A 22462-nucleotide genomic window follows, 5' to 3' on the forward strand; every position below is an offset into this window, starting at 1 on the left:
ATCTAGCAAGAGATAATGACCAAAACATACAGACTGATATCATTGTGATGGACTTTGCCAAAGCATTCGACAAAGTCCCTCACAAAATACTATTATATTAACTAAAACATTATGACATAGAAGACAGTATTTTAAAATGGATCGGTTATTTCCTACACAAACAGTTATGCTTGACAGTGAACAATCAGAAAAAAATGCAGCAACATCAGAAGTACCGCGGGGCACTGTGCTTGGCTCTACACTATTTATCATATGAATGAATGACTCACCAAAATACTTACCACACAATACATTAAGACTCTTTGCAGACGATAGCGTCATCTACAAAAAACATCAAGAATGCAGAAGATACATGTAAGCTTCAACTAGATCTAAACGCTGCAGCAAAATGGGAAAAAGACTGGTTAATATCGACCGTGATAAATGCTCAATTATCAGAATGTCATAAAAGAAAAGAAACAAGTTGACATTGAGTATATCCTTCATTTGCATACACTGAACACAGAGACGTCTACTAAATTATACAATCAGACCAAAAATGGAATAAACATACAGACAGCATAAAATCAAATGCAAGCAGATAATTGGACTTCTTAGGACGCAACCTCAAAGTACCATCAAAAACAGTAAAAGAGCATACATGTCACTAATACGACCAAAGCTTAAATACGTAAAGTGCCTGCCTTTGGGACCCACATAAAAAATATAAATCAACCAGAGATGTTCCAACGCAGAGCAGCTCGTTTCATTTGTAACAGATATCGTAACACCAGTTCTGTTTCAGACATGCTAGAACATCTGCAATGGCCAACGTTACAGTTTAGGCGTATTCAGAAGACTAGTAGTATTTTGTAAGATCATTCACGATCAACTGGCAACATACCCGACAAATCTACTTGTACTATATGACAATAGAACCAGAAATAAACACCCCTACCATAATAAACAAATTCAGACAAAGAAAGACACATAACTTTTCATATTATCCATACACCAATATACGGTGGAACATGATACCGACATCTGCAGTTCTCTGTACTACAGTAAACAATTTTAAAGAGAGATTACCACATCTGCTCTTTCACAAAGTTTCTAAACAGCAAAGACATGTACATAGTTAAAAAAAACAAAATCACTTTTAAAATCACTTTTGATTTAAAAAAAAATTACTGTATATAATATGCGGTGGTGTCATTTTCCGAGCAATGCTTTGTAAGTTGGTCGTGTGCACCGACTATGTGTAATAATTACTTAGTTGTTTGATGATAAATCAACATAAGAAAATGTAACTGTTCTTAAGAGCACAGGAGCTTGCTCCCACTATCAAATATGCAGCCCCTACTAGTATATAACCATGAAATTATATCCTAGCGGGGCTGCATATTTGATAGTGGGAGCCAGCCCCTGTGGTAGGAGCAGTAATTTTAAGAAAGTAGACATATGAGGCCAACATATCCTTCTGACCAAAAAGACACTGAGATGTACTCTAGGGGACCCATATTTAGGAACAAGAATTACAAACTTTTTTATGGTTCGGAATAAAATAGTTCTATAGAAGCAAGGATTTTTGAAGTCTACTATAGAAATCCTCGGTAAATCATCACAGAGTTGTTGTTTGCATGCAAAAGTACCAACACCATATGTGGCAGGAATCGGTAGTGGTTGTTAAAATGGTTGAATATTTTTTTAATTTACACTTTGAACCGATGAGTGTCCTTGACTTCGGCTAAATTCGAAAATTGTGACGACACCCTGCTCTAACTTGCTTTTGACACCCTTGATGACTTAAAAGTAGTTGTCTAGAGGTTCTTTTGAAAGTTAAATACCAGGTAAAGCACTGTACTGCTATTTTGACACAGAGAGATATTGCAAATTTTTACACTAGGATAATGAGACCTCAAAAGACCTATAATTATGGATTTCCCATTCTAAGTCAAAATATGTATAAAATAAAACAATCTAAAACAACTGATATAAAGAAATAAAGACCAATGCATTCAATGCCAAAAAGCAAAAACAAATATCTTTTCAAAATTAGATTTTTTTTCAGAACCTGTCGTGTTGAAGGTTATAGACCATCTTATGTTGATACTGTTAAACTTTTAAAGGATCGAGCAGCAAGTGCTGAGATTTTTGTCCTAACACTCATAATTTAATAGTACATGGACTGAGATACCGCCCCCCCCCCCCCTGCGCACTACCCCCACTCATCAACCAAAATATGATTTTTTAGGTACTCTCATACCTCCCGTTTACAAATCTTTTTGTTGCCACAAAAAAAAGCATTTTTGTATTTTTTTGTCACTTTTCATACCTTGTTGAGGCAAAAATAATTTGTTTACGTTTTTTTTTTATTTTTCAAACTTCTCCTTTCTACAAAACGAAGTAAACTGACATATATATGCATCACCATGTTGACTAAAGTCTTAACCTTACAATGGTACCAAGAAAAATGCAGTAAAATTTAGGGTTTTGGGGTAAAATAAAAAAAAATGCACCCCTAAACCCACCGGAAAAATCGCTTAAATTTACACATTTTTCCATTCCAAAACACCTACAGTATTTATGCTTCGGAAAAAATGGTTTATTTGGTATTTTCTGTTTTATATTACTACAATTAATACTTCAGGGGTTCTTTTGATGAATTTTGGCGATTGTCGTAGTCAGAATTTATCCAAGAAAGCGAAAAATGGGATTTTTGATTTTTCCGTAAAAAAGTCACATAAATTCGAGTGTACAAATTATTGCGCAACTAAAACGTCTCAAATTTGGTATCATTTGATAAATAATTTAATTTTGTACATTTTTTTTTTCAAATTCATTCAATTGCTGAAATTATCCTTATTATACAGCCTACAAAAGTCTCCAATGGATCGAAGTTGTCAGACAACTCTTTGTAAGACTTATTGCCCTTGAAAGATGAAAAATGACAGTTTTTTTTTGTTGTTTTTTTTTTTACAGTTTTCAGTAAATATCTTGAAAACTATAATAGATAGTAAGAAACATTCAATTGCTGAAATGATCCTTATGATAAGTCCTACCAAAGTCTTCTTGAGTCAAAATTGTTGGACAACTCCTTGTAATTTATTGCCATTAAAGACCAAATTTAATCAGGTGAGCGATTCAGGCTCTTGGAAGCCTCTAGTTGTTGGAAAGTTTCAATTTTATGCAAAATTTGGACAAAAATGAGCAAATAACAACATAATTCAAAATTTCTGAATCCATCCAAGATGTACAGCCATTGCTCAGCAATGATTACCAAGACAATTATTTAGGATGAAAGCACATTTGTATCCAAATTCATACATCAACTAACAAATATGATACATGTTTTTTTTAATTCAAGGCTTGCTGGTCATTAAATGAATGCATTGCTTGACACCATCTCACAACATTAATGTCTTCTAGACCAGGACTTAGGGCTTTTGCCCAGCCAAAGATACAACATAATGTCTTCAAGACTAGGACTTGGGGCATTTTGCCTGGCCGAAGATACAACATAATGTCTTCAAGACTAGGACTTCAGGCTTTTGCCCTGCAAAATATACAGACAAAAAAACAACAAGAGTAGGTTTTTAAATTTAATTCATTTTGACATTTTAAAACATGTAACATCACAAAGACACAATACACTACACCCTATAAGGGCTGCATGATAAAACATAACAGAAGAGTTACTTAATTTAACAAATACAATAATGGCCTACCATACTTTAGATATACAGCACCCTGTTTGAGTTCAATCTTCAATACACTACTCTACCAAGGGAGCAACTATTTGATTTCAAAGATGAGATGCTAGGGCCAAATGTAGAAAAAGGCAGGATGTGAATTAATGGTTTAAAAATCCAGGATGCTAAAAAAAATTATACTGGCTCAATCATTGCATGAAACAACTGCTACCTTATTGTGTATCAAATTTAAAGCAAAATGAACAAGAAATTGCAAGTGTCGTCATGTTACCAGTAGGTATACCACCATTTTTACAGCATATATGTACTTCTCAATGGAATTTTTCTCTTACAAGACAGGCAGTTATCACTGGACAGTAACCAAAATCAGTTACAACATAAGCCCCATCTATATATATATATATCCACATACAACATTTCAAATTAATCCGTTCAATGGCAGCAGAGATTTTTGTGACCACAATTTTGTCTATCAATACATTCAAGTCCAACAAATCAGGAATTGATATGGAAAAACAATTAAAACCCATACAATGTACAATGCATTGCACTTATCAATTATCAATGAAAATTAATGATTATCATATAAACATGCTAAACACTGAGGAACGAAGAGTAATTCAAATTCAAAACACATACCGCTACTTGTATCCTTGTTAAAGGAAATGTTTAAGTAAACATAAATAATGAAAAAAATGAAATTGCCTCTAAAAACAAAAAGCAGCACCAAGATGGCATTTTATAAAATCTTTAACTTAAATCTCACTACATTTTGTACTTGCAGAAACTGCATTATGTAGAACTTTTCAAGTGTATCTTACTTTACTTACTTGCCAACAGAGTACAATAAAGTCTGAAGATGTTTGAAGCTAATTGAGTCTTACAATTTTTATATAATAAACTATTGGGATTGTATTGTGTGTGTGGACCTAGTTTACCATCTGTAAAAAAAAAAATTATAAAGTTGCATACGTAGTACCTTAACAACGAGGTCTACTAACAGCTTGTAAATTTTTTTTTTGTTTTTTTTATAATCGTAAGTGGAACAGCAGAAGCCAGCTGTGTGACTACGGTTTTCTGTGTTTGTAAACACATGGACGATTGACATTACATGATATATAGTTCACTTAAAAACTCGAGAAAACTGTACATGACTAGAACAACAAATATTATAATTTTTTAAAAGGAGAGAGGAGAGTTCATAAATCGTTTACTTGAAAAACAACTTAAAATGAACATAAAAAGTTGTCAGGAGTAATATTCTTGAAAAAACAATTCAAAAAAACTAATCACAACCAGACGTAATCATATGGACAGAATGAATGCTTTCATACTATATGGACAATCAAAACTACTCAAGCCTTTCTTGTTACACAGAAGAAACACCTTGGATGGCAAAAGGATCTGAATCCAGAATTTGACCAATCCAATGCTAATATTATAGTTGAATTTGTCACCATTACTTTTCTACTTATCTCCTTTGCACAAAAATTCTTAAAAGAGTTACCGTTTACTTGTGGTGATATTCAACTAATTTTTTAGCACCACCTACTTGATGGAACTACTTTGATCCATGTATCACTACAATAAAAGCAAATCATTCACGAAGAAATTCTACTTTCTACATCCAAGATTATTATTTAGTCAAGCAGAAATGGCAGAGTAGTTCTGATTGACTATAAGGAGACAGAAGGTAATGATTAACATGTTGTTCGCTATGCAAGGATTTGCTTGTTTTACAGTCATAACTTTAATCAGCAATAACCTGTTTTAAAAGACTTTGATTAAAATATTCCTCTGTGGTGCATCCAGAGTAAAATGAACCTGTATACAATGACCACCTGTTTTATTTGACCGTGATTTTGCTCCCCCTTGGAAGATCACTGAAGACAAATTGGACTGTGCCTAGTAATTACAGCGAGTAACATAGTTCAGTTCAGGGAGTTAGTCTCCTCTTGATTGAATGACCTTTATCTGATGAAATATCTTAGGTACTTATCTGGACAACAAACAAGGAAATTTAAACTTACAATATTATTGGCTGTAATACTCTTATAAATCAATGAACAGGTGTCATTTTGATAAGCATAAAATGTACATACTAGTGACAAATCATCATTCCTATTTAAATAAAATATGTTTAAAATGCTATTTAGTCCATCTCAATAAAGTTTTGATGATAAAATCAAATAATTTTGAAACCTGTTAAAAATCCTATCCCAATGAAAAACTTAACATTCAAAAGAAGAATAAGTTTAAGATATTTTTCACAGGGAAACTGAAACTCTGCATATGAATGTATGCCCTTTAAGTAATATCAAATTTAATAATAAGAATATTAACAATTTGCTTTAAAACTGAAAATGATAATTGAATGGTGGGAAGATTTGACCATTGGCAACACTAAAATACCAAAATATTAAAAAAAAACACTAAAAAAACAAATACTTGTATAAAATATCACCCTGTAATAAGACAAAAAAATATCACATTTGTAACATAAATAAACATGGTAACCTTATGGTAACCATAGTAACATGGTAACCTAGTAACATACAGCACCAAATACAAATATTGCACTAATTCTATAAATAAATAATAAAATGAATGCCATCAAATGTTCAATTAGTATCAAAAGTATTAAGTAATCTGCCATTGATAGTGTTAAAAATCAGGAAAAGTATACCTTTTTCATATTTCTGACTATGACTGTTTTTTTAAAATTTTGAACAAAGGGAAGTAACCTTCCAACCTGACAGACTGGTTTACTGTCTGATTGGAGCAATGGATAGCAGTAGACCTCAAATTCAAATATTTGACTTATTGTAGCTGCACTACTTGGTTACTTTTGAATAATTAATTTCAAATCATTTAGCTACATACAGAAGTGTAAATTGTTTAAGTTTCAAAGAAAAATGTTTACCATTCTTTCTTTCGGCAATGAGACTGCCAACCAGGTTGTCAGATGTTGGTGAATTACGTCCCTTTGAAAAACTTGCTGAAAGGCTTACAATCCATAAATGTAAAAAACGACAATTTACTTAAAAATTGATACAGACAAAGGAACTACTAACATTACAGACATATTGTCTATGTGTACAGCTACTGTATACCCTTTTACAACAAATACACAAGATCGCACTAAACATCTGCTAACACATTCAACAATGCTTGCTGGATATCATGAAACTAGATGAACAAGTTCTTCATGCTTGCCATAATCCAATACAGGCACTAATTATACTTCCTGTATGTCTGGAAGGTACATATATAATTGTATCAGTGTTACATTGTATTTGTACCAAAATTTTGACATAACTCTATGATTAAACCAGGACATATAGATTATGATTACTTTCCTAAAATACACTATCGCTTCCAATGTATAGCTAGCTTTTTCTTATAAATCAGATATGCCGTTTCATTATGTAGAAATTCCTATCTTAAATGAGGAAGCTTAAAGCCTGTTAATGCTGCGATAAAAGGAGTACTGATTAGGACTCTTTTAGAGTTTGACACCATTTAACTGAAAACTGCTATACTGGACATACAGGACTGTTCCCTTGGACTGGTCCCTAGTCCTTAATTCACTGTTCCATTGAATATTACAACTTTCAAGAAAGTCTGAATTTCCGTCTTCCACGTTTCCTATTTAAAGACCTAGTCTGTTGATCCTCTTTAGTCCGACAAATAAATTTAAGTTCACTTTCTGCATTGTTCATTGCATAAAATACATTTGCTTTTTCAGGAATTAATAGTTCTGAAAAAAAAAAAATCAATTCAAGGTAAAAAAAAAGGTGAAGAAAAGAAAATTATAAAATTTGTTCGTTACTTTCTGGATCAATTCAGAAACTGTATGGCATTCTAGGATTTCTACTGCTCATGAAGTTGCTGATTGGGCATTCTTTATGTGTATGCTAATATGGTGCAACATTGTGTACCAGGAAGGAAGTTGAATTCTGAACTGGTCCATTATCGCAACAAATAATATTAATATATGTTTGATGTTCAGACAATCAGCAGTATGGAATGACTCCTACAATTACTGTGGCATTATTATAAAAATGAAGTTAAGTGGTTTCTGATGTTGGGAAAATATTGTATTTCAGTAAAGTAACATTTGCTTTCATGCTCAAAATTCTCTTGTGGAATGATATTAGAATAAAGAACAGCAGATTGATGGAAATGCAGATAAACAGGAGGATTTTCTAGTAACACTATCTAAGGTACTAAACCTGAAGATCAAATTGAAAATTTGGGATAAATCAATCACATTGGTAACCTTGTATTAAGGTATGGAAAATAGACTTACATAACTATAGTAAGACCAATCTAGAATAAACCGTGTCAAGACCCACTGTATAAATCAGTTTCTATAAACTTTAAGCCTGAACAAACTAAACACTGTGAAAGTATTATTGTTTGTGGGATACCAATTTCTATGGTCTTCATGGTAATTCATTTGGAAATCCACAATTTGGTTCTCAAAGAAAGTGAAATTTCCAATCCTTTTTTATGGTACAGTGGTCAAATCAATGAATTCAAGAGTCTAAGAACTGACATTTTTTTGCTAAACCACTTAAGTTGGTACCCAATAAAAGTACTTTCACAGTAACTAACCAAACCATACCAAACCCTCAATCCAAGAAAGGTTTGCTTAAACAAAGAATATGCCTTCATTTGCACTCTTTCAAAAGATCCAATGCCTACACCCCAAAAAGTGGTATCCTTTGAGCAATATCTGTGTTCTCATCCAAACTTTTACTGCTACTAAACATTCACCAAAGTTTAAAGAAAATCCATTAAAATATTGAGGTGTTATCTGATCAATTATTTTTAAATAAGTCCCAATCCCCAAAAAGTGACCCCCCTTGACCAATTTCAGTAAAAATCAATCACGTCTAAGTTTTTACTGCTACTCAACATTCACCATAGTTTGAAGAAAATGGCTCAAAATATGGAGGTGCCATGTAGACAAAAACATGACAAATACTGTAGACAGATAGACGGATTGACAGGTAAAAAACAGAAAACTCCTGAAGCTCCTTTCATGGGGTATACAGATGACGTACTATCAATATAAACTACTGTATCTGAGTTCACCAATAATTTTAAAAGGGTTTTTGCTGCATATTTTCATGTTTACAGTTTAATTTCTTTGTGTTTTATGTTACTTGTCCTTTTCCATTTGTCTTTTTGGTGTTTAAGGCTTTGTGTTTGTCATTTGGGGAATTCCCTTGGTATGACACTTCAGTATTCCTTCTTTTAACATACTAACCTCCATCCGACATTTGTTGTAGTAAGCAATAGTCGTCATGGCGACCATGGATTATGCCATATTTATCTAAAACTTTATCTATCACAGTATTGGTATGGTCAGTATTTCTTAACTGAAGAATAAAAAAAACAACACATGTTCTTAAAAAATTGAAATTGAGCATATTAATTCTTTATTTTTTTTTTGGTCAAAACATCAGCTGTACAATATACAGAATTATGCATAATACATTTTATTAATTTTCACACTTGAAATACTGATAATTGATCAATTTCTGTGGTTGCTAATTTTTTAGGATTCTGTCAAGTAAGCATGTTCACAGGTATCAATTTTCATGGTATTAAAGAATGATAAGCATTTCAAAGTGTAAAAAATAAATTTTGCAGGTACAGTTTTTCTCGCTAACCTGTACACTCTGAAAATGAAACATTTTATTATTTCCAATCAACATGTTTACAGTAACTTGCTATGCAAGCCATTTACTGTAAACGACATGATTGAGGCTATTTCTTCACAGACTGAAAAAAATATTACAATCCTTCCATAAATTACATTAAACTTACCATAATACTTTTATATACATGAGTATTGGTAGAGGTGCCAGCTTCCATACTGACCCTTATTACGTAGGAATCAGATGATTTAAATGGAGTTGGTGGATCACTGTCGTAAGATACTAATGATGAAGTCGATGACGAATGAGACATCTATAATGAAATAATTACTTTTATTATTACTAAAAATTAATTTTTAAGTCAACAATATAAAATCCTTTGGTCATAATTATTTGTGTTTTGTCTATATTTTAGAACTTGGATACCTTAATAACAGTTCTTTGGCTAACAATGCTAGAGGTTGTCTGGACTTGGTGCCATCCTATTTAAAGGAATAGATTCCAACCATTTACATTTTAGGAGTAGGGCTAAAAGTGTTTGCATTCACAAGCATCATTCAGACACCAATGAATAATTACTCTTATCATTACAATACCAAAATAAGTCAAACTCCAGCAATAAGCCTCAATTTCAATAAAATTAGACCTAACCATTGTTCCATTCAGTCACTTCATGTAGGATCCATGTGAAAATGTTATTGCAAAAATGTACATACAAATGTTGTTGTTTCAGTGATTTATATTTGGATCATGAAATTTTTACATAAATAAAGCAGGCTCAATCTAAATATAACAAATACTATATTCCCTTTATCTTCAAAATTGACAAATTGCACTAATAAATGAACAATGAGGCTAATCTAAAACTCAGCATTCAAAAGCTGAAAAAGAGGAGACACAGGAGGGATAGGAATGGTTAAGGGAGGAAAAGGATATGAAAGAAAGAAGAGGGTAAAGGGAGGGATAGACACTTACCCCAGGAGTTGGTGAGACAGGTGAGTCTAAAGAGCTACAGAGACTAGATCTATCATCTAAACCACAAGATAACATGGCTAACTTAGATCCATCTAGCTTAGGAGGTTTGTTGCTTAGACTTGAGGATTTCTTCTTTACCTTAGCCATTCCATCTTTCGGTGGCTCCACAGAAATGGATAAATCATGGCTGTAATAGAGGATATATTTCATATATTATGATTTTATAATAAGCTAAATAACATAATCTTCCCTTTTGAAATAACAATTACAAAGCCTTCCATGTCAGGGTAAAATTACTCTTAGTGATTTATTTTTCAACAACAATTTTACTTGTTAACCTTCCTGTCTGAGAGGGAAGACTCCTACCAAATAAATTTAGAATCTTGCTCATATAAATAACTCTATTTTTATGGAAAAAAATAAAAATACTAAATAGCTGAAGTTTTACATAAAATATTAACTTTTGCATAAAAATCTCCCACAAGAACTGTTTCAAAGTTAATGGGTATGGCAATTCAGTGAAATCCTGTTTTAAGAGAAGCAAATAAATACTTAAGTCTTATTAAAATCTTTTTAAAGACATAACAAAGGCAAAGTATGCAATCTAAACAACAAAAATTTTACAAAATTATCTTACCTTTCACTTTCATCATAAACCCTAACAGCATCAAACCAGATCCAAAATTGCTTATCCTCTGTGAAATTATAAATCTGGGCAGCAGACTGTAAAAGTTTTATTTGGGCAAGCACTTCAAATTCCTTGCGCCGCTTATCAAAGTTAATTAATCCATCATCATTACGATCTGGAATAGCACTATCTATCATTGTCAAATCAGTTAAAAATGTTCCTAAATATGGCACAGTTCCTTGAACAATACCCTGAAAATGAAAAAGACCACATTTTTAAAAATATTAGTGAAAACCATAAAAAATCCCATACATCACTGATCAAAGATCTGTAGTGGTTTCTTTTATCCTAAAAGAACTTGATCACTCTATCTTGTTTTTCAACAATGTCAATAAATGTGTCAATGTAAAATGTAAAAAATTGTCTCATATGCAGACAGGTTTACTGACATTCTACATGATTCTGCACTCAATTTTATTTTTGACTATAAATTTTTCAATTGAAATTAACTTACAATGATCATGAAAGGCATATCAACTTAAATTGACCACTGAAAGGTATGTAATAAAGTTAGTTTTTGCCAACAAAAATGTATGTCGCCCCTGTTTGAAAGGTCAAAAAGGTATAACTCAATGGATCATAAACTCCTGGTAAAGTGCACAACTACATATCATGTTCTAACTACAGTATCTATGAAGTTTCATGAAATTTGATGCAGTAGTTTCTGAGGAGTTGTGCTTCCAAAAGTGTGACCGACAGGGCAAAAACAATACCTCTCTCCCACTGAAGTACATTGTCATGTTTAACCCGGCTACATACTTTATGTGTCTGTCCCATGCACGGAACCTGTAGTCAAGTGCTTTTCATTGTTTTTTAGGTTCATTGTTATTCGTTTTCTGTTTTTTTCTATAGATTAGATTGATTTTCATCTTTTATGAATTGTTTCACATCATTTATTTTGGGGCCTTTACAGCCTGCTTTATGGTATAGGTTTTGCCAATCATTAAAGATTGTGTGGTGACCTGTAGAAGTTAAATTGTTCGTTACTTGGCATTTGAGTGGATGACTGTCTCATTGGCAATCAAACTGACTCAAGGTGTGCTACTTTGTTAAATCATGACTGACATAAACTTACATTGATCCCTGACATGTATTAAGTTACTTACATTGTCAAAACTAGACTGACAAAAACTTACATTGTCAATACATGTACATGACTGACAAATACTGACATCAACTTATCACAGATATACATTTACCTAGGATAAAATTCTGTATATCTATACTTACATTATCAATCCATGACTGACGTTTTTGCATATTTCTTCTTCTAGCCGATTTACTACTGGAATCTACATCAGGAAATTTAGCAGTAGCTTCCTATATGATAAAAAATTAAAATTATTTGTAGTCAAAGAAAGTGTGATCACTCAATGGACAGTTTCATGAGAAAGGTTTGGTACACATATTTTATAGTAATTCCTAATAATATAAGTATTGTACAAACAGACAGACAGACCAATTATAATATTTTCCCTAGGCACAATGGAATAACAGATGCTACCTTCATCAACAATTCTCTGGAAGCTATTTGATTATTTTCATTGGAAAATATTTCAGCCAGGTCTTGGAATAATTCTATACTTTCTCTGAAAAAAAAGGAAATTATTTTTTACTTAGTAGGATTTTACTAACTGTATGAACAGTTATTATTACTGTGTATTAATTTTTAGTGGTAGAGTAATACATGTAAAATGGAACCTGCCTTAACTAAAACTCTTTTGGACTTCACAGTAATTGTGAAAAAAAACAACCCAACAATTTCTTTGAAAATAATGTTTCATAAACTGAAACATTAACCATATTTTCACAACCACAAAAATAATTAGCCCTTGATGTGCCTGCAAGTAAGTTATTCTAAAGAATCTGTGATAATCAGCAACCACAAAAAATGAACAGAATTACAATACTGGATTGGAAATATTGATTTGAAATCTACATACATGTACTTATGTATAAAATATGATAGATCTGCTTTTGACTGCTTTACAACATTACTTTACATTAACAGTGAAACCTGTCTAAACCAAACCCTGAATAATCCGAAAACCTGTTTAAACCGGAAACTATTTAAAGCCCCTTTTTACAAATTTAAATGTATTTTTTAACCTTGGTAAACCAAACACCAGTCTAAACCAAGTTCAAAAAGGTTTTTGGCTTAGACAGTTTTCAATTTAGATAAAAAATTGTTGAACAGGTTTTACAGTATCCTTCAGAAAAATAAAATCTTTTCAATTTAAATTCATAAAACTGTGTGAATTAATTGATTTTAAAATAAAACAACATGACATGCTTTATACAATGTCAAACTTACTTTGGTAAAGATGACCAGGATCTCCTTAACCTATACACAGAATGAGCCTGTAGACCTGAGATAATGGCCTTCAATGACGAAAAATTCTTCAAATTACGCAGCTCCTGGAAAATGAAAAAGTAACGTTTATTATGTTGTAAAGCATTTTTTGCCCCATATCTTTAATAAATTTTTTTTAATTGCTGTGCAAAACTGATTACTAGCGACAGGTAACTGACCAAAACTGTTAGTATTAAAATCATTTCATACTTATTTGAAAAGATCAAGGAGTTTAGTGGCTTAAATATTGACATAAATGGCCATCCCGTTGTAAAACAGTCATAAACTGGAGGTTCCCTGATTAATTTTGATTCTAGTATGACTAGTTTCTTTATATTTTTGAATAGACACAGCCTATGTGTTGCACGGAATGTTGGTCTTGTGTTAATCATTTTTTTCCCATGGCTGTGGTCTAAAGAGCTTTGAAGCATATCATATTAAAATTTATAATAATTTTAAAATACAAAAACACATTTTAAATAAGTTTATAGCAACAGCTAAACAATAATAGGCGTACTGCATGAATATTGTAGTATTATTGCGTAAGGTTTTCCATATTGGCCTAGTTAATGGTCCTTGGCTAGTTATATTGGACTTTGACTACACTTCAGTCCAATATGGCTAGCCAAGGACTAATAACTCACTAAATATGGAAAACCTTACACAATTATACCTTTATTGACTAAATAGTCCAATATGTCATATTGACCTAGGCCAATATTAATTTTAACCAGGCCAATATGATGTATTGGACGGGAAAAAGTCATATTGGACAGCTAAATCCTGTATCTGTGCACTTTCATATTTTGTATTGTATTGGCAGTTTTGATCATATTTAGACTAATATTTGAACATTAGTCAAAAATAGGAAATATTGCCCCATCACAATTTAAATATATATTACACTTGCAATCTCATGCAATATAAAATTATAAATTATAAAATAACTCCTTTCCCTCTATTCTACGTACTTGAGCAACATCAATCCACTTCTGTAGAATCCTCGCTCTTTGTGATGACCGAAGTTCTGGATTTTTTAATATTGTAGCTATGACCCGTAATGAAACCCTATTGAATTGTTCTATTGTAGCGAGGACACTTGAGGCCACATTACCTCCCCTACCCTGTTTCCTGTCTCTACGAGCCCAAACAGCACCAAGACAGTGATGAGGTACAACCATTTTGAATAATTGCTACAAAATAATTAAAACGTAAGTGCATTACAATTTTAGACACAATGAAAGAATATCAGTAATACAAACTTTATAGTTGTTTATTATTGTTTATTTTTCTAGCTGTAAGGCTAAGAATAACTGACAATAAATAACAGATGAATAATTCCAATCTCTAGCCTTTAGATTAAATAACTCAGAATAGTGACAAAAACCAAGTGTGTTTTCCATTATACTGTTTGTTCCACTTGAACTACAGATTTGTGTTCCATTATTGGTTCTTACCAAGTGGTTGGTCCATACCAGTAAATGGAAAACAAGCCATGAATACTTACAGCATCTTTGTAAGTAAGTTGTTCTGCTATTCTCTGATTAGACAGATCCAGGAACTCGACAGGTTTAATGTATTCTGTGTCTATCATATGGTCTACTTCATCACATAGAGAAAAGTGGAATTCTATACCAACATCTATAAAGGATATAAGAATTATTTGGAATTTACAACATGAAAAAGGTTTTAAGATCATATATGAAATTCTAGAGTCCAAGATCAGACCAGGAACAAGGCGATATAGATTTTGTAAATACCACTGATCAAATAAAATAAATATCATAATACAAGTGTGGTAGGATGGTCTACCTGCTCTATAGAAGGTGTAATTTGGTGATTTTGTAGGATAAATCATGCTCACCTGTTACACTTGTTATACAGTGCTTAATTCAACAACAAATATTTATTATTATCCCCAGCTCTGTAAAAATCTAGGATTTCCATTGGTTGATAGCACATGTTTAAAAAACCCATATACCCGAGTGTTGCTAACCCATCTACATGAACCTGGTCGTTGCTAGCTATTACCCCGGGAAAAGTCGTGCGGGTGATTTCTACTCCATTTGCTGTTTGTTTTCAATGAGAATTGAATTTTGTAGAAGCACTTATATGTCTGTTCTTAAACTTCATCATATATTCCTGATTTTATTCCATGAAACCCTGTGCTTTGATGAAAATATCATGACATCTTCATGAATGAAATTCTTGACCTAACTATGCATAATGACCCACGTCGACATCACACAATTGTGATGTTGCAGCGTGTGACGTTCTTCACCCAATTAAGGTAGGCTGATTTCTTGTATTATGAAAGATAAATATTGAATATTTTGGTAGGTGTAGGGTTCTAGCAAAGGTAGTACCCTACATTTTGCAAAATAATATCTAAATTTTCTATTTTTCATACTTATTTTTACTAAGAGTAAGAAAAACTTGACTTCAACATTACACACTTGTGTCCATTTGTCCATAAATGATGCTATTTGGGCAAAGACCAGGGGATAAAATTATTATCCATGTTAATTCCCGTAGATATGGAGATTTTAACTCCCTGAAGTAACCAAGTACGCCCTGAGGCAAACCTGAAGTATGTACAGGGTAGTGAAGGGTGTTATTAACATTATATTAAGTTATGTTCACATAGATAACTTATATTATTTTGGTAGAGATTATCCACATGTTAACAAGAGTTATGAAAAGCCCATGCATTTTTACAATAACAGTTCTATAATGAAATAATAAAGCGTAGTTAATGTTTTTACTACAAAGCTAAAATAAAAAAATTGGGCATTAATGAAACATCAAGTGATACTTGCCACATAGTGTTGAAAAAAAGGGAAGGCAAACAATTCAATCAAAGTGCTGATAGCACTGGTGATTTTTGATTCTTGTGAAAATTGTAGCGTAAACAAATTTACACAGATTATATGACGTTAAATAAAATTGTGATCCTACATTGAATTTAAAATACTATTAAGAACTGTCTTTTTTTAATATGTATAAACTGAAAGGCAATCTATACTACTGATCCAACTTTTCACACACATTTACAAATTTTTGATCCATTTCACCTTTTTCCCCAATTTTAAGTCTATCCAAAAGTTAATGTGCATTTACATTCCAAAGCTATATTAACAGAGTACTTATCCTACATAAAATTATACTTAAACATCAGCGTAAATAATTTCCTCAACACAATATTTTCAAAATCTAGACATTTTATCAATTTGAATTTTCCCACCAATTTTACTTGGTTAAAATCACTACTTTTCACTTCTTGTTTCTAAATGATAAAATATTAATGATAGGATGGATAATTTGACTTATAAGTGTGTTAAAATGAAAATATTAAAACACATTTTTTTTCTTTCCAGACACATATTACAGCAAGAATAAATTTCCTAAATGTAAATCTTACAAGGCCATAAAGGAATCCCCCACATCTTGAGTTGATATGAAGACTAGATCTTAATTTTATTTGTATAAATAATAGAATATTATTGAGCAGATACATTGCAAGGAACATATTTACTTGTTATAAAAGAGGAATTGAATGATATAAAATGAATTACATTTGGGCTATATTTTTGTGTAGAGTTCAGAAATAGAAGGTAAGTTCTAGTGATAGACCGGTGACATAAGGTATTCTTGAAGGATCAAAAACCCAAAAACCACATTTTGGATTTTGCTGAAAATTGAACTTAACCTGTATTTTATGGTAATAAACAACAGTGTAAAGTTCTCAAGTTATCATCTGAAAACCATTAGGGGACGGACAGGTGGACAGACCACCAAAACATTTTTCACATAATATCTCGCTACTTTATGTGATTGGGTATCAAAGTTAATCAGGATTATCTCCCTTTTTCAGTGAACTTCTACATTTAAACCTACCAGATCTGCTGGAAGCTTCTTTCTGGAATTTTTCAAGTTTGTGTTTTGCTCGGGAAGATAGGTCACTATCGGGTATATGCCTTTCTGAGAATTTAATGAGTGAGTTAAGACAGGGAAAGTCTGGTTCTTCCCGGAAATCTTCAGGATATGTGTCTAACCATACAGATATCACAGATCTTATTGTTCTGGAAGTATAGGGGAAAAGGTTTTAAAACAAATATCGAATCAAAATAAAACAATATGTTTTCATTCAAATGTCATTTTTTTTTATACATTCATGCACTCTGAAGTTTTATAAGAGTAAAAGCTAAGAACATAACAAGAAACTTTCAAATATAGGCAGCAAATTAAAAATTTAATTTTGTGCGAATGAACTTTTTTTTGTAGATATTTTTGTACTGCAGCAGGTTGTCTGACAAGCTATTCTTGGTGCCATGTTATATTGTAGTCACTGTAGGAGTACAGATATTTATTTTTATTATATTTATAAGTACATATATAGGGTTTGTAAGTCTCATTTTAGTTTCAGTTTCAATGCCGGAATCTACAATGTAAAACATATTGAAATCTGAAGACCAATCTGCATTTTATTGTTTACTTCTTGGAAATTGAAACACTGCATCACAATGAAGAGTCTTCTATTCTATGCTTTTCTTAACATTTTTATCCTGTAGAACTAGATATTTGTCATTTCTTATCAGTATTTTACACAAAAAAAGATATTCTAATATTGCAACCCATTGATACGTCAATGACAAATCTCCATTCATTTGAATGGCAGACAAGGTGTCAATCTCATGAAATCATGGAGTCACATAATGAGACTTACATACCCTATTATATACACTGGCAGAGGCAGAATATGGTCATAAGACATATCAGAACAAAATTTTCATATCTAGACCAGTATGTAGTAACACACCTATACAATCACCTGTACAAACAATCATCAGCTGATTATCAAAGGTGATCAACAAACATAAGTTACCAACATCTATCTACCAATAATCCAGTAGTGTTCTGTACAGCTTTTGAAAAGGTCAGGGTCATCAAGGTCAAAAAGGACACTTTAACACATTATAAGCAAAATTCATAGTGCATGATACAAGAATTAACATTTATTCAGAGAAATTTGACAGAATGAAAGACAGGGCACCAAATCTGTCTGTAGTGAAAACTACAGGCAATGATAGGGATAACATGGGGATCATGTATCATTAATAACATCTGAACCAAAAATGTTTTCATTAATACATGTATCATAAATATTTACTATGTATTTTAAATAATGGTCTATGAAATTCTGAAAATTATTAAGATAAGAAAGACCCATTCTCAATCCCTGCCACCATTATCTTTTGAAGAAGATTTGAAATATTGAAATAACAACAGACAGACAGACCAACAACTTGTTACAAGAAAAGAGATACCTATTTTACTCCTCACTTAACACCATTTATAACTTATTTACAAGTCAAATTAATTCTCATTTTGAAGTATACTAGTAATAGAAAATACAGAACAACTTCAAATGAAAACCAAATCAAAAGATTGGGTATTAAAGAATGCACACAAAGAAAATCTAGAAATACCTTAGATTTTTACATTTACCAGAACAAGAATAAAAAAAAATAAATAGCTGTTTGGAAACCAGTCAAAAATTCAGAGAATTAATCATTGATTAAGTAACCACATCCTCAGCTTCTGTTTAACTTAGACACTGAATCATTGATGAAATTGTTATATGTAATTAATCAGATGTTCTTTTGTCAGCTAACATGTTTATTTTAGGTAAAACAAGTTTATTTTTGTTGATTAATATTACTATAGTACTCTAAGGCACTTTTGAGTGTGAAGTAAATATTATCATTCTAACTGCTCACAAAGGTGCAAAGTCTGAAACATGTTGCCTTAATGTTCACCAGTGATGGACAGCAAGTAATACTGTAGAAGTAATATTGTTCATGGGATACCAATTTTTGTGGTTGCTAATGAAAAGGAAATTCACCATTAGTTTGTATGATGAAGATGTCAAGTTAATGAATTCAAGAATCTAGAAATTGATGTTTTTCCCCTTAAAACAAAAATTGATATCCACGAATAAAAGTACTTTCACAGTAATCCCAATTTCCTATACAAAGGGTATATCTGCTATTTCAAAGCTTTAACAACCAAGCCACACCCAGTACTAAATCCAGCCTCTTTATGCAAATTAGTAAAGTACACAATAAACAACTTCCATGTGATTTTTTTCACATCCTGGGTGGCAGAGCATATAAAGGAGTAATCAAGGGAACCAAGATTGTAGCAGAAATCAAAACAATGTAATCGAGGGACAAAGACCAGACATGGAAAACAGACACACAGCTAGTGAAAGGTTACTTAGTAAACTAAGAAAAGTTTACAGGTCTATGGAGGAAATTGTTATGTTTCTGAATAGTGTTCCCTACTGACTGTTATGGGTGGAAGCTGTTGCCCAGCCGTTTTAGAACCCTGCCCTTTATTGTCAACTTTCTCTATAAGATGTTTATGATTGTGTAATGTGTCATCACATTTACCTTAAATGTACTAGTATACCATTTTTTTACCTTGATTACATTGCCTATATTAAAAAGCTGCAGAAAACACAACTGAATTTATGCCCAAATTGCCATAAATATGATTTGGTAGTCACACTGGGATTTTCTACCTGAACTTTACAATACATATACCTTTGTTGTACATCATGTAATTCTTTTTTCTCTTTGCTCTCTGTTCCTGTTTTTTTCAACCATTTGAACCTGAAATTAACATTGAACATACTAACTTCTTTCCAGAAAATAAAAATTTCAAATAAAATTAAAATAAGTTTTTAGCGAAGATCTTGGTCCCTCAAATTTCAAGATGTAGAATAAGCAGTGTCTTCAGTACACATTTACATTTTTTTATCTTAACCATCTTACAATTTTCAAGATAAAGTTGGTGCAGAGAATGACAGAAAAACAGTCGATGAATAGTGGCCAATTATCATCACATAGTCACTATCATTAAAATCAACTGGTCATAGGCTTTCTTAAAGTCTATCCACATGTTTATAAGTTTCTCGGAAGACATAAGCTATTGAATTTCCCATCCATTCCAAAATACCACCCCATTTAACAGAACAACCACAGAGAATAACAACTCCAATCCATTCCAATACACCACTCCATGAATCAGTATATAAACAGATGCTAGTCAGATCCATAAATTGTTATCAGTATACATGTTTGATTCTGTGGTTATCATGTTTGTTCCATCTGCTGGCAGTAACCATTAGTGTCATATAAACAGATATACTGCCAAGAACACTCCATGTCTGCTGATGATTTAATAAACTCTCCAAAGTTCTGTAGTGTTACCTAAATTTCTTCACACCTTTGTATTATGTAATGATATGATGAGGTAAACAGAACCATAACATGGTAGTTAACATCTAACCTCCGATTCATCCTTCCTTGTTTTCAGTCATGTTTTGTATGTCAGTTACCATGGATAACAGTGTTTCCATCAGAAAAAAATTCTACCCACTTTCATCTATACACTTCAGAAAAGCAAGATCTTCAAAGGACATATCATTTGATGGTACATTAGGATCTTTAAAGCTTTTGTACAATTTGGTTTTCTTTTCAATAGTGCCAAACAGAGAGCCTTGAAGAGTATGCCATTGAAAGGCAATTTTGTTCTCTGCCAGAAAGCTATAAATGGTATCCTCTTTAGTGGATTTTGTAGTTTAATTTTAAGGTTCTATCTATAATCAAAATCTCTTTTTAATGACTTGGACAAATTCTATAAAGGATCATACATAGCAGCTACAAGTAAACACATAAGTATATAAGGTGGGGGAAATCTTGAGAAGCCTATTAATCAACCCAACCAATAACTTTGACCAAACCTTCACTATCAGGGTGAGTCTAACTCAAATCTTATTTGAGAGCAATGAGCTAGATACACTGGCTGGGTCAGTCTTACTCAATCCTAATTAAAGAGCAATGAAAAAGGTAAACTGGTAAACAGGTATACTCAGTCCAACTCCATTCTTATTTATAAGGAATTAGCCATGTATCGGTACATGTATATGTCAGGGTCAGCCTTATTCAACTCTAATCTGTGAGCAATTATCCAGGTACACTGAAAGGATCAATCTTACTCAACTCTAATATCTGAGCAATGAACTAGGCACAAATGCAGTGTCAGTACGTCTAACTCAACACTTCCTGTGAGCAATGAGCTAGATTCACTGACATACAAATGTATGATGTGTAAAGTCTTTCCAAAGTACTCACCTATCAATCAGTAACTCTAGAACCTGTTTGGGTGTTGCAAATGTTCTGTAAGTAGCTAGAAATACATTGACATAGGTTGAGTCCAGTTCCCCCTTCACTGTGACCAAACTTTCCACCAGTTTCTCTAGTGTACCTGATTTTATAACTCTGATTTTCTGGGTTTCCCACATCAAGTGAGAAAATTCCTTTCCCTTCTCATTTTCCAACTGAAAATAAAAAGTTCAGAAATTGTTCAATCTTTAGCCCTGCATTTTACTGATTTCAACTGAGTGCAAAAAGTGAAAGAATTGGTTAACACATTTAAATCAACTTTCTTGTTATATTGTGAGGAAATGAGTAATTTATTCTACCAGCGCATTTAAATCACAAAGCAATACTTTTACCATGTGACTTTCACAGGTACCAGTAGTATAATAGTAAAGCTTCACTCTAATAAACCATAAAATCATACATGTACATATATATTGGTTGATGATAAGATCTGTACTGAGATATTTTATATGAATCTCTTTGATGTCTGATGTATCATGCTGTTGTCAATTTACAGTGATTTACAGAGATTTAAAGGTGGATTTGATGCTGCTTGGTCTCATTATAGTGTAATTTACGTGACTTAAGGATTTGAGGAATCTAACACTGAATGTGCAAGTTATAGGAGTTTGGTGCAATTAGTTCCTAATGAAGAGTTTTTGTGGGTTAATTTGAACTGATAATAGGAACACTTCCAGAACTCAACAAAGAAAGGATTGTTTTTTATCTTACAGCACATTATAAAAGCAAAAGAAACAACCTTGAACATTGAATAGCAGCCTATTTTCACTCATATATTGAATGGTTTATTTAAAAGCTGGAACACCATTTTCAAAATTCTCTACTTCGTG

At 32.2% G+C, this 22462-nt stretch overlaps 1 protein-coding gene across 4 annotated transcripts in view; it reads right to left on the bottom strand.

Moving 5' to 3' along the window:
* Positions 1-3568: 3568 nt before the first annotated feature.
* LOC148611961 (ral guanine nucleotide dissociation stimulator-like 1) overlaps positions 3569-22462 on the bottom strand; it is a 39072-nt gene continuing 20178 nt past the window's right edge. For 3 of the 4 annotated variants that reach the window (XM_088593009.1, XM_088593007.1, XM_088593010.1), the window contains 13 exons: positions 21582-21787; positions 19989-20057; positions 17278-17462; positions 14888-15021; positions 14352-14573; positions 13342-13445; positions 12532-12616; positions 12258-12347; positions 10977-11218; positions 10340-10526; positions 9534-9677; positions 8971-9082; positions 3569-7452 (listed from right to left, as the gene is read on the bottom strand). In XM_088593009.1, coding sequence (XP_088449135.1) covers positions 7307-7452; positions 8971-9082; positions 9534-9677; positions 10340-10526; positions 10977-11218; positions 12258-12347; positions 12532-12616; positions 13342-13445; positions 14352-14573; positions 14888-15021; positions 17278-17462; positions 19989-20057; positions 21582-21787 — 1926 coding nt within the window. In that variant the 3' untranslated portion in view covers positions 3569-7306. The remainder of the gene's footprint in view (positions 7453-8970; positions 9083-9533; positions 9678-10339; positions 10527-10976; positions 11219-12257; positions 12348-12531; positions 12617-13341; positions 13446-14351; positions 14574-14887; positions 15022-17277; positions 17463-19988; positions 20058-21581; positions 21788-22462) is intronic. The other variant, XM_088593011.1, reaches the window with a different exon arrangement.

The sequence above is a fragment of the Perna viridis genome, chromosome 7 (genome assembly GCF_037379345.1).
Source record: "Perna viridis isolate PV_CMFRI_1.1 ecotype Kerala chromosome 7, ASM3737934v1, whole genome shotgun sequence".
Classification (NCBI taxonomy): Eukaryota; Metazoa; Mollusca; class Bivalvia; order Mytilida; family Mytilidae; genus Perna; species Perna viridis.